The sequence below is a fragment of the Taeniopygia guttata genome, chromosome 4, assembly GCF_048771995.1.
Source record: "Taeniopygia guttata chromosome 4, bTaeGut7.mat, whole genome shotgun sequence".
NCBI lineage: Eukaryota > Metazoa > Chordata > Aves > Passeriformes > Estrildidae > Taeniopygia > Taeniopygia guttata.
In genome coordinates this window covers 49803039-49817020 of record NC_133028.1, presented here as the reverse complement: position 1 = coordinate 49817020, position 13982 = coordinate 49803039, and the positions used below count along the sequence as shown (strand labels likewise).

The window sequence follows — 13982 nt, the reverse complement described above, 5'->3', positions numbered from 1 at the left end:
TTCTGTTCAGGGGTAGCTTGAGTGGATCTCTCCCACTCTCAGAGGCAGCACAGTAGTCCTGGGGCTGCCACAAACCAAATTCAATTGCAGCCCTGAGAGCGGGGGGGGGGGAAAGGAAGGAGGAAGAGAAGAGAGAGGGTAGAATTGTTATTATCAATTTACAGGTGAAGCACAAAGAGTTGTTGCAAACTGCATTCAGATGGATTTGTTTTGCTTTCAAAAAGTCATTGGAGCATCTCACAGTAAACTCTGAAGAATGCAAATAACTTCCCTTATAAATGGCTTAAGAAGTCATGCTGGTTTCTAAAATGATAGCTGCCATCTAGTTGTACTGTGTGTCACACTAATATTCATCTCAAATACGCCATTTTTCAAAGTGTTAGCAAAATGTGCCAAAGCATCTAGTACCTTGTATTTAACTGCAGTTGGATCAAAGTTGGTTTTCAGTTTGTTGGCCAACCATGTTAGGTGGGACCCTGTTAGGGAGCAGCTGCACAATTCCTCTTACTACATACAGAAAGGGGAAAGCTTTTGTCACAAATCTTTGGTATCTACTGCAGGAAATCCCTTTTCCTTCTACTGAGTCTATACTGGAGGTACTCAGTAACAGAGTAGCATGGAAGGTTAAGTGAGTGTAAGTGGAGTCTACAGACAGGATCATCTTAGCTCACCTTCTTCACCAGTTTCTGATTCCTACACTGCATTAAGCCGTACCCTAAACTGTAAGAACTTTCCCCATCATTCCTTGAACATTTCCAATAATTCATCCCTTGAAAGAGTGATTCCTTGACTTTTACATACCTTTACCTTCTGCATATCACTTTATGACCTTTACTCTTACAGTCTCTCCAGTATTTTCCCCATGTAAGCATGAGTATCTGTATATACTTACATAGCAGTCACCTTTTAAAGGTCAATTGATTAGAAATGGCAAAGTATTAAGTTCTACAAGTACATCAGATAAAATAAGTATGGTAACTGAACTAACAGTTGGCTTCTTATATGGGAAATAATGACTATCATAATTACTTTTGAGAAGACTTCCCTTCTGCTTTTCTTCCTGTTCTTCCCCAAAGCAATTTGATGCACAAATCATTTTTGTATGATGTGTTTTTCAGATATGGAGACAAGTGAAAAAATCCAGAAAAGTGGAGTTCTTCAGATGTTCGCGAGTCTGTTGACGCCACAATCTTCCTGCACAGCAAAAGTAGCTAACATCATAGCAGAAGTAGCCAGAAATGGTGAGGTTTTCTACAAGAACTTTTCTGCTGGAACATCTTCAGTTTTTCACCTCACTTGTCAGTATGTTTTACTTCATTTATGTTTTCATTTTATAGATTAGACACCTTTCATGTCCCTCCCTTTCACTCTTTTTGTTTTGTCTATTTTTTTTCTGTACTTTTTAATACAATCAAAAAAAACAGTTGGCTGCTGGATTTTCTCTTACTTTCATTCTGTTTAGTTTTTAAGACATTAATGTAATTTATTGGGCAGAAATAGCCCACCACTGATGAAATGCATTTCTATATGAAAAGAATGTAGAAAAAGAGACATGCCCAATGTGTGCAGCCAGTTATGCATAGAGCACAAAGTTATAACAGTAGCATCTATACAGGTGGTTATGGGATAGTAGATCTTTTCTTTGGTCTGAGATTTGTCCTGGGATTATAACTGTTATGAGTCCTTTGATGCCACACTGAAACAAATTACCTGAAGAGCATTATATGTGTTATAGTAAGATGCCAAAGTCCCAAATACAAATCAGCTCCATTTTGGTATGCATTATATGTATACGATATGTAATATAACATCGGAAGTAATAAAAAAATTACAATATCTGCATATCTTGAGCCCAGAGGAATGGCCTCATACCTGCAAGCAGACACTATGGGCAAAACCTGTGATGAGGGTAGAGGACATTTATGGCTGACTTTTCTCACTCCTGGACTTGTTGCTGTCACAGCTGAAGAGGCACATATTCCATTTTGGACTTCCCTTCCCCACAGGCCAGACAGAGAAAAGTAGAATGTTACTTATGTGCTTTCCTGGCAGCCTCATCCCTCTCCCTTTGTAAATTCTCATGCTGAAGCCTCTTCAGGGAAATGGCTACATTTTTGCTGACTCTTTTTACATTCCATTTCCACCTTTTCTGAGGAATCACAAACTACATCTTCTTACTGATACCCCATGGTGACCTCCACCCAATTTAGTGGCTTTAAGACAGAGCTATATATGTATATTCAGAAACAACACTAATGAGAAAAGAGATATGTTTAGTTTTTAAGTGTTAAAATTATTCAGATAAAGAGCCAATAAAAGATGTATACCTCTAAATTTAAATTTAGAAATGTTTCAGAATTATAGAGATTTAGGTAAATATATCATGGGTTTTTTCCTGTACTTAGTGAATTCATAATAAGTATTTTTAGAACAGCACTGTCAACCCTGTGTCCTCACAGTTGGTCCTTCTAGCTCTTACCCAAGAAGGGAAAAGTTAAGAATAAAATTAATGTTCACAATAGCTAAAATGATTACTATGTATTGTTTTCTCAAAGATTCCCTTACAGGGCATTTTAGCCAGTATCTGAAATCACACATGAAATGTCTGAATAGTTTCTAATGTGTCCTTTTTCCTGACAGCTTTTAAAATGATGCATTATGTATGCTCTGAGAAAAGCTGGCATTTTACCTGCTTCATCATACAAAGTAGCTTTTGTCTTTTCCTTAGAGTCATTAGCAGATGTAACTGGGACCTCTGTCAGCCAAGGTTAAAGTGAAGATATTCAGAAATTACTTAAGGTCCCGGTGCTTTCAAGACTGAGATCATCTGGGTATTTCTCACTGGATTCTAACTCCATTGATATAGTTGCTTAAGCAGGATAGGAGAGAATACGTCATTTCAGTTTTGTTGTTTTCTTTGTTTTATTGCATAAAAATTCAAGAGTTTAATGCTTATATTGTACCTGTTTTCAACAAACTTCAGGAGACTTTGAGAAATTTCTGTTATCAACATTAAGTGGCTAGTAGGCATTAATCCTATTCCCTGAGTGGCCATGCCATGCAGTACTGGCAGAAATTGGAGCAGAGAATGTGATTTTGGGTGTTACTGATACAAGAGCATCTTTTCCTTCCACACTTCCTGTTTTCCTCTTACATTCCCCTCATCTGATCATATGCACACACATCACATCACATCAAATCTCTCTACTTGCTGTGGCGGTTTTGTCATGTTTCGTCTTTTCACCCCTTCATGCTCTTGCTGTTTCACCTCTTCTGCTCGCATGGCTCTTCCTCCTCCCAGCTTGAGCTCATATTTGTTTCTCCTATTTTAAACACCCAAACATACAAAACTCCCTTAGTCACTCATGTCTCTCCAACTACAGTCATTTGCCTTTCCAACTGTGAGCATCATGAAGGCTCAAATGGCCTTGTTACATGGAGTTTCTCTCTCCGCTGTGGACCTTTTAAACACTCTTCCAAGGCTTTTAGTATTGTCTTCTTTGCCAGGTGCAGGAATAAGAGAACATCATCTTCACAGTCTGTAATACTACTACACAATTACATTTCACTTTCAAAATCTTGTCCTTCTTTTGATTTATCTTACTATGTCCTCAGTGGTTTTTCTCCTAACTTCTTAAGCGATTCTTTGCTGTTTTCTGCAAAGGATCTGCTTCATTTCTCTCCCATCCTTCTATTACTTCTGTGTAGTACCAGCTGCAAAAGTAGTTGCATTTACCACATCTTTGTTCTTGTTTCACAGATCTATTTTGATACATATGGCACCATTTCTTTTACTTCTTGCTCTTACATGACCTTGATAAATACAAGTTTGCTGAGAATATTGACCAATGATTCTGCTGCTGAAAAAGCTGCTGTTCATTCCGAATGGAGGGAGGGTGGAGGAAGGGTTTCTTACTCCTTTTCACCACGTGAAGAAGAACCTAAACAAACAGCAGAACAGACTGAGACCTCTCAGTCTTTTAGGAGAGAACAAGTTTCATTTTCTGATACAGACTAGGAGAAAAAAATCCACCTTTGATGATGTACAGACTATGGTACGTTAATGGGTGTAAAGGAAAGTGATGCAGGCATAGCTGAGGAACAAGGAAGAGTTTTTACAAGCACTTGAGAGGAAGAGGCTGAGGGGACAGAGAAGACAGAGGAAGAAACTAAATACATCTAATAAATAAACATTGCAATGAAGTTGAAAGTGGGTGATAAAGAAATATACTGAATGTTACAAGAACATGGCAAGACGAATTTTAAAGAGCAGATGTATCTGATACTTGTTATGTTCATTACAATGGATACTATCACCATCTATCACACTATAGCATCTAGCTACAGTTCTAAAATGTTACAGTAGCTTGGGAAGGTGGGTTAATTGTGCTCACATCTATATTTTCTTGGACCTGTGCAAGTGTATAGATATTGCTTATTCTTCTCAATCTGTGTGTGGATGTATCAGAGTTATATCATCACATGATAATTGCTTACCTCTGACAATTCTTTAGCTAAAATAACACAGCAGGATTAAATACAAAAGAGACTAGATTTTGTAGCTACCAAAACGTCAAAGAACATAGTAATAGATGCAACAAACGGAGTATTTGAGAAGATGTATTTGTATTTCAAGTGTTGTATGAAATCTTTGAGTTATTAGCATGAGGAATTCAGTTGATCCAGAATCAGGAAAATTTTCTCATCTGTTTTTAGGGGGATTGTACACCCTGGTTCATTCTGTCTTATAAATGATTAAGTAACACTAAGGTAAATTGACTCTGAAAGATCCAGTATCATCTAGGATCAGGAAGAGACATAACTTGCCTCTCTACTCAGCCCTGGTGAGGCTGCATCCTGATTAGTGTCTGGTTTTGGGCTCCTCTGTACAAGAGACACCTGGAACTCCTGGAGCAGGTCCAGCAGAGGCTACAAGGGTGAGAGGGAACTGGAGCATCTGTTACAAGGAAAGGCTAAGGGAGCTGGGTGTGTTCAGTCTTGAGAAGAGATGACACAGAGGGGACCTTACCAATGTATGAGGAAGAACTTTTTTATTGTACGGGTGACCGAGCACTGCAACAGATTGGCCAGAGGGGTTGTGGAGTCTCTTTCACTGCAGATATCCAAGAACCATCTGGATGCAATCCTATGCCCTGTGCTAGGATGACCCTGCTTAAGCAGAAAGATTGGACCAGATGAGCCGTTGCAGTCCCTTCCAATCTTACCCATTCTGTGATAATTTGCAGTTCAGAACAAATAAAAAACATATTGACCATTTGCCTTACAATACTACATCTCTAAAGGGTGCTCTGTAGTAAACTGTGCAACAACACTGGTGTTATCAGGTGTTTCCTTCTATAAACCACCTTTTTTAAATGTGTAGCACAGTGCCTGCTTAGCTGTATCTCTTTCTGTAGAACAGCCCTTTGTGTCTCTGACACAAACAGGATAGTTCTCTATGACTTGCACAGATGTAAAATAATTCTTTGGTTCTCTGAGGTATTGCAGGAAGGAAGGGCAGAGTGCTTCCCCGTGGATGGGTCTTCTACCTTTCCTCCCATGGTGGGCATCAGTTAGGCTGTGGAAAGCTACAGGCCTTTGGGCTCACATAAACTCTTATATATCTCATTCGCTTTTTCTGTTCTTTTCATCACCTTCCAAATAAAAGCCTATCACTAAGCTTTTTTTTTTTTTTTTTTTTTAATTCTCTTAAAGCAAAAGCTTTTCTAATTCTAATTAAGGCAATAGAGAGTAAAAAATGCTGCTCTAGAACACTAGTTTTGAGTCATCTTTTGTGTTATTTAGAAATTCTAGTTTAGGTTGAATTTGTTTTGAATTTGCTGTTCTTTTCAGCACCTCTTTGTGATGTTAAAAATATGCTTAGTCTGATCTATGTTAAATTAGTTTCCATGGAAGTCAATTAAATGCCCTTAATTCCTTCTAAATTAGCAAATAATGGAAAGAATTAAGCCCAAATCCTGACTTGGGCTTATTCTCTAGAAACTTGCCTGAGAATTTACACTGTTTGTGCACGTGTTTAGGGCACACAAAAGGCCCAGTTGCCAGGCCAGTGTAACTGGAATGGATGAAATTTGGAATAGCTGGCTTGGCGTTAAGAGGCTTTGCTTTCTTTGCAGAATTCATGCGGAACCCCTGTGTGGATGCTGGGTTGATCCCTCCCTTGGTGCAGCTGTTAAACTGCAAAGACCAGGAAGTATTGCTTCAAACAGGACGTGCCCTGGGCAATATATGCTACGATAGCCGTGAGTGTTGATATCTGCTGTATTTTGTACTTGCTCTTGTGGAAGGGAAGGGAGTGCTTTGGTGTTCTGTATACGGTGTGCCGTGGGGTCATTTTCCTCTTTTCTTGGTTTTTATTTACCCCACGATTCTTCTGATTGGATGAGAAAATTGAACATCAAACTTGCTTAATCTTTTTGTGACAGAAGGGTTAAAACATGTTTTCAATATTGTAATATAACTGGATATAAAATAGAAAGGTTTTCTGGTCCTGGGTTTGGTTTTTGGGGTTTTTTTTCAAACATAATGAACTAGCTTTTTAAGGAGCAGATGCTACATATGCAGAGGCACTGAACAGTTAATTTTTCCTCCGACAGAATGTGTTGGAATGGAACAGAGTCAGAATGGAACACTCATATTCTAGCCAGTCTCAAATCTGCAGAGCTGCATATGTGGCTGAAATGATGCCTGAGTTATGTTGCCGATTCTCAAAATTCTTAGGTGGCCAATCAGTTGCTCCAGTATTACATATTTGTATTTTTGATAGTCAAGGGTGGTGGAGGTGGGGACGTTGGTGAGGCTTTTTAGCTTTTTATGGGCACAATATATTTTTACAATAAGAAGTAATTGGGTTTTGAAATGCAAATGTGACTGCATGTGCTGATTACATGCATGGGTGTGTCATCTGCAAAACCAAACTAGCAGTTGCAGTGTTTTGAAAATGCAGCCTCATTATCCCTTACCTCAAAATTTTGAAAAAAGCCAGTGCACAATAAATATGGTGCAGAAGCAGAGACACCAGGAACATGTTGCACATGAAGGAATTAGGGATGTCTGCAAATGGGAAGTGAGATGAGATTGTAAAATCATTTTGTTATCCTGAGACTTAGTGACTTATTTTATATGGTGAGAATTTTTCTGCATACTGTGTTGCATTTACCAAAAGTTCTGCTGTATGAATACTGACTGTAGCCTTTCTCCTTGCTACTTTTTTTCATCTGAGTTTGAAAATTTACCTTTTATGTTGTTTTAAATTACCTTGCCTTTGACCTCAGGGAAGTTAATCATATATTGTCATTTCCCATTACAGACAACTACTGCTTGAAGATGTTAACATGTAATTCTTTCATTTAGGGTTTTCTTTAAGGTGACCAATCAACTGTACAGCTGCTTCCCAATGGAAACTTCACAAATAAGCTGTTAAGCTTCCCATAACATAATTTATTTACTATATTCTGTTTCAGGATTATGTAGGAGATCAAGGTGCACTGGTTTATTTCATATAAGTAAAATCTGTGTAACTGTTTATGTCATTATTGTTCATCCCACATTTTTTCATTGAATACAATAAGGGCACATAGAAATGATTTTGTAGTGTGAGGTTTTGTGGACTGCTGCTGGCTTTTGCATTGCAGAATTTATCCTGTGCAGAAAACTGTATTACTCATCTTGTTTTGTCCTTCTGTGGAGCAAAGCTAGCACTGATAAAATCTACAGTAGGCAGTGATGTGTTCTGTGTGCCATGCGTTGTGCTCCTGTGGGAGGACAGTCACTACCTTCCCTGTATATGTGAATAAAATTAATGAGTGAAGTGTAATAAAATGTGACAAAAATCAAGGTTAACATATTGAATTTGAGTGGAAGTTCCTATTTACAGTGCTTAGTTGTCACATCCATCCTGACATTTTCTGTTAACTTAATGTGTAATTATTAAATAGTTATGCACTCTATCCTAAATTCTTCTTTAGGACAAATACTTTCACTATGCTTATTACTAGAAAATTTAATATATTTCAGTTTTTTACTATTGATTTTCCCTAACAAGGAGATATAAAGTATAACAAAGACAAGATGTGGAAGCCGGTAGTTCTAATTAAAAATGTTACATATCAATAGTATTTTTTTTTTTTTCCAATTGAGACAAAAGCATCTGTTACCCTTCTGGTAATTGTGATTTGTATAAGAACTTGAAATACATCAGTAACTATATTTTTCCAATTACATTAGCATTTCTTTTCTTTGCACTTCTACTGGACATGTAACTATAACGTGCAGCAATGAGGGATGTCTCTAAGTCCTAAATCAATGCTAGGCTGAGCCCTATATGCTCATGCTATAAAGCCCATATTGGATGGCTCATAGCAATATCTTTTTATATTGAAAGCCCAGTTGTCCTGTATAGCGTGCATCACTTTGTTTAGTGAAGTGACAGCTTGTGCCAAAGTGAGTTAATCGGGACGCTATTTCTGAGAGAAGTTGGTGTGGTGCAGGATGAAAGCTGTGGGACAAGCAGGTGCTTCTGCAGGGAAAGTCCCTTAAAACTAGCCTTGAAGAGCAGAAGGATTACCTGTATTGTTTTTCCAAAGGAAAATGGCATTGGTTCCTCAGTGTTCACAGATCCCAGAGTTGCTGAATGAAGGCAAGACCATTTCCCCATAAGTTCCAGGAGTAGCTCCTGGAAAACAGCTACTATTGAAAGGTAATTCATTACTAAGTCCCAATGCTGAAAGAGATTCAGTACCTCCCACGAGTTAAAGGGGAATTACACCTGGCCAAAGACCTCACTGAACAGATTCATTTCCTCACAAAAAACATGACATGAAAACCTCTTGACTTACTGATAAAATTTCTTGTCTGTTTTGTTTGAGGTAGGCATGTTAGTGTCTGGGTGCTCATATGTGCTAGCCCTCGAAAACACTACTTAATTACCTATTTGAACATGGGAGAAAATCAGAGAATTAAATGCATTACATAAAGAGTTAAAGAGGAAAAATAGGTCAAACTTATACCAAGCAGCCTTGAGAGCATCCTTTTTAAAGTATTTGTTTCAAAGAAATCTGTGTTATGTGAATCTCTGAACATCAAGAGCAATACAGCAAATATAATTACAAAGCAGGGTAGAAGGAAGCTTTGTTACTTCTGTTAAGTTTCTGGTCTCCTGGCCTTCCTCTTGTATGCAGAGATACAAGAAACAATTGAGGCAGATAAAAAGATTTTAAGTCAGAAGTAATGAATTATAGACTGTCAGAGGCAGCTGTATGCAGATTGTTCAGTGCAGCCCTACAGTTTAAGAACAGATACATTACTGCATGTTCCTGTACAGCCTACAATTGTTCTAGACACTTTGTCTAGTAAATGCCACATACACCTCAGCCCCCAGATTTTCATCAGAGCAGAAAGTGCAAAGTAAATAAATGGAGACATGATCTCTCCTCCTTCCTGCTTTCTCCCCCATTGTATCTGCAGCCTGTACCAAGTACAGCTGCTTATACTTCCAAATTCCCAGACAACACAGTCCTTGGCCATACTCATGGGCAGAATTTTATCAGACCTATATTATTAGGTACAAAGCTCCTAGCCGATTCTTTCATTTTAACCACCAGTTTTGTTGTTTTGCTTATAATCAAAGCTCAATTCTTAGGAATTGTCCAGTCAGAGCATAAGAGCTATCCTAGTTGCTTCACCACTCTTTATTCATGAGTCAAACTGTAGGTACCTTTCTATTGTCTGTCTGTCCATCCCCTCCTGTCATTCCTCCCAGCGCTGTTTCTTTAGGAAGTTTGCTCTTTAAGGGATATTACAGAGGTACAAATGTTACAAATAAGGGATACCTCCCAAACTCTTCTAAGTTCTCCCTGCACCTTGGCTCCATGTGCAATGTAAAGATCGCATCTCCATTTTATGAAAAGGTTATGTTTAATATGGTTCTTGCTGCAAAAAGCAATGTCTTAAGTCAGTGCAGAATGGCTAATTCTGCTATAGATAAAGCCTAAGAATTATTTGCTACCATCAGCTCTGGCCATTAGGGTACTGAGTTAAAGCAAAGCATTATCCAAATTGCACCTCATGATCACATAATGAGCACCCTGGTGATTAGCACACCCTTCGGCTCTCTCTGGTGGCTTTTTTCACTGTAGGCTGGGAAGAGTCTGGTGACTGGTCTCATGTGGCTGATCAAGTGCATGAGGGACAGGGAAACTGAGATTAGTTTTCAATTTAGGCCTACTTTCTTGCAAGACAAACAAGATAATGTGGCAGAAAGACAAAATCTGTCTGGAGCCAGATCTCTCTCCTACTCTGACACCCCCCACACCAGTGCAGTTTGTCTAGGTGAAAGATCAGGCCAATCAAATAAATTTATCAAGAATTTTAATGGATGATGATGCTATATTATATTAGTATTATTTTCTTAGCAAATAATAGCCTCACAATATTTTTTATCATGAAGTTTGCAATGCACATGCTATTTTAATCTCAGTGATCTCTGCACAGGTAACTTGTTAAATACTGCAGTTCTGAAGTGATTGACAAACTACTTTCCTATGTTTTTATATAGAGCTGTGCCCATGATAGAGGCTGCCATACTTATGCTATAAAAGTGATAATTCTAAGAGGAAGTGAAATGCTGGGATATTTAGAGCCTGATTCGGAATCCATGCAAACTAGAAGGAGGCATTCTGATTGACTTCAGTTGAGATTAGATTAGGCTCTTACCCATTAGAAAATATTCCCTTCTTGCTGTTTACAGCATTCACATATTCTGAAAGCTAGCAAAGGGAATTAAGCTCTCCATATATCTTGTAGTGGAAGTGAAAAATTTCCCATTCTGCCCTTCCATAATATACAAATTAAAGGTAGTGTTTAGAGACCTTGTGTAATCTAGAAGTTACTTCTTTTTGTACCACACCTTGTTTCTTCATGAAACTGCCAGCTTGGGTACATGTTCTTAGCAACCATGCTTGGTATGTAGCATCTTATAGAGTTGGAAAGAAGCTAAAAATGCCAGCTCATTCTATATCTCCTCTGGCAGCTGCATATCTACTCTTCTCATCAGGAGATTTATTGGGTCCTTTTCTCATTTCCCAGGCTGTATATTTCTTTGTTATCTATGCAGTCTTACCTGTATTGATGGCAAGCCTCCTAGATGAATTTCAGCTACATGACCTTTCAAATAAAACCAGATCCCTCTTCATCTCAGCCTCAACTCCAGAACATGAACATTTTATCACTTCTTGTTAAAAAGATCTTATACATGCTATAAATTCGTGAAACTCAGCTGCCTATCTTATAGGAATGTACAGATCTCTTGCAGGCATCTGTTACAGAAGGCTAAGTACAAAAATAGGAAACACCTCAATTGTACAGTTATGTTCTCTCAGGAGATACAATTAATTTCATATCTACAGGAGAAAATCAAATACTTTAAAATAAAACATACTGGAAATAAGTCAAATTCAGTTTTCTTCAAAAAATGGCATAACATTTTTTACTACCATATGGAAAACCAGCAGAATCCTAGAACACAACTGATGTTGATAATGATACACTACTGGCTAATAATTTTTATGAAGGTCACCCTGATTCATGTAGCTAGGCAGCATCTTACCACAGTTTTTCACTTATCAAATAGATCTTACCAAATGCATATGCCACCTACTAAGCTGTTTCCCAAGAAATACCAAGAAATCGAGACCAGAGTCCTTAAATTATGGCTTGAAAACTGAGTGTTTTGCTTGCAGATAATTCAAATTCAAGGTTTTGACTGTACAGTAATAATATAGTCTTTAGATCTGTCCTCTCTGAGGCATGCACACAGTCTTAGAAAACCATAGCATTATTACTTTAGAGGTCCTTGATAGTGCAGGTTTTTCTCCAAGGCTCTGCACACAAATATTGCACCTGCTAGAAACTAGAGTGTATGTATGTCAACATATACTTCCTCAGTAATATTGAGTTCTTACTAGCAATTAATCATGAATGTTCTTAGGAAGCTGTTAAACAATATTATTCTAACTTCTTATTTTACAGCTGGCTTAAATGGTATCAGAATTCTGAGGAAATCTTTCTAGATCATCAGGCATTTGAGAGGTGATGTAAAACCCGTGAATTCTCAGGCTAGGCTCCTCCTAGGCTTCATGATTTGGGACAAATAGCACTGACCCCAAACCCAAGACATGTCTCAGCTGTTTGTAGATCCCAGGTCCACTTATTACTTTTTCAGTTCTTGAAATAATCGTCTTTTTCTATCAGGGAAAGAAAAGTACCCTGGTAGAATCCACAAATATGCTTTATGGTAGATTATTTGGATTTTGTTTTACTTCTTCCATCTTGGGCATTTCCAAACCTATTCCAAATTGCCATGGGTTTCCCACTTTCTGAGACTGCTCCTATGGCTGCTTTGGCGGGGATCCACAGCTCATTTAGTCTCCTGTCAGTAGCAGCCAGCAGCACAACCCTGTTCTGCATCAGACTGTGACCATGCCATGGTCACGTCACATTCTTCCTCTTGGAGAGTTTGAAGCTGAGAGACAGCATTGTACTGCAGGCCTGGGAGTAGGAATTCTAAATTAATTTTGGTGTGCAAGTCTATTCTGTTAATAGCGTGAGATTCTATAAATGCCTATTCACCAGTGTAGAAAAACTGTCTGCTGTTTTTCTGTGAAACTTTTACTGTGCAATTGAGTTCCATGATTTATTTTGTACTGTATGAAATACTAAGCTGGCTTCAGCTCTGACTTACACTCTCATAAACCTAGAGTAATTTGTGTGAATGCAATGGAATTGCTAAGGAGTTTCATAGAGTTATAAAATCAACTGAAGAGTCTGCAGTAAGCATATTGTATATGAAAAGGAAGGCAAAGCTACATTCAGCTTTGAGGACCTTTACCTGATTTTAGTATATCTGTGTAGAACATTCTCTTCTCTAAGTTGGCTTCTTTAATTTCAAACAGAATTCAGTAGCAATAATTATTACATTTTAATTACACACTGAAGTATCCTTGGAATCCAGAAAAAATTACTTGCCAATACTGAGTCTAGTAGTGTTGTATGTCTTGTGGCGGATAAAACCATTTCTGCTGCTATACTAGAATATCAGATCCACTAGTAGCATTTGACCGGAAGAAAAGTATTGAAGTCTTGAGTAGTATTAAATTTATCACTGTTCTTTTGTCTGAAATTAGAAACACATTATTTTTCTTGTATTAATATGACATAAGAGGAATATGACAAATAAGCAAGTGTTATTGAAATTACATTGTGGTCTTGAATCTAGCTTGCATTTGACTGCTACCTCAGCATAGCATTAGGGAGATCTCAATACCAGCACACTTACCTTTCCCCTCAAATGTTCTGCCAAGCTCCTGTAGACAAAAGAAATCATGAAAGACACTAGGGCTTGTTAGCATTGATATCCTGTGGTTCACACATTGAACATATTGTGAAGAGTCTACCAAAAATATCCCTAGATCTTTGTTTGGATACAGTTTAAAACCATATTTGTTTGTTAGTATAAACTAGTTGCATAAGAGGGCCAACACACTGCTGCATCAGTTGTCATTAGCCAAAAAGATCAACTCTGTCTATTTTCAGTCCTTGAAGGGGCTGTATTAAAAAATAGTGTTCTCCTAGTTTACTGTTTACATATTTATTATTTTAGCAATTATTCTAAAGAAATAACTTATCAAACAGTACCCTCAATGCTTACCCTTAGGGCTAAGGATACCTGCCAGCTTTTTGAGATGAACTGACTACAGAACAATTCTGTTTATCTCTGAAGCAAGCATAACTAATTCAAGATTGGTTTTTTTTTCTTTTCTTTATAAACCAAAACTTTTAAGATTATGTTGATTGATTGATTTTAACCAGTAAGCAAATAAAACAAAACTGTACTTCTGGTAAACAGTCTTAAAATTCCTAAAGGAATTTATAAAGGAAAGAGAAGTTTCAGTGCAAGACAGAGC

At 37.8% G+C, this 13982-nt stretch overlaps 1 protein-coding gene and 1 long non-coding RNA gene across 10 annotated transcripts in view; one reads left to right on the top strand and one right to left on the bottom strand.

Moving 5' to 3' along the window:
* Positions 1–13982, top strand: part of RAP1GDS1 (Rap1 GTPase-GDP dissociation stimulator 1) — a 90088-nt gene that overhangs the window by 45556 nt on the left and 30550 nt on the right. For 4 of the 9 annotated variants that reach the window (XM_030271691.4, XM_030271692.4, XM_030271694.4 and 1 more), the window contains exons 3-4: positions 1119–1241; positions 6138–6263. In XM_030271691.4, the coding sequence (XP_030127551.3) occupies positions 1119–1241; positions 6138–6263 (249 nt within the window). Of the gene's footprint in view, positions 1–1118; positions 1303–6137; positions 6264–13982 lie in introns of those variants that run through there. The other 5 variants (XM_072928561.1, XM_030271693.4, XM_030271697.4 and 2 more) reach the window with 2 other exon arrangements.
* Positions 3776–6142, bottom strand: LOC140683990 (uncharacterized). Its single transcript, XR_012055742.1, has 2 exons — positions 5030–6142; positions 3776–3941 (listed from the first exon to the last, which is right to left on the bottom strand). It is a non-coding gene; the product is annotated as an uncharacterized lncRNA (long non-coding RNA).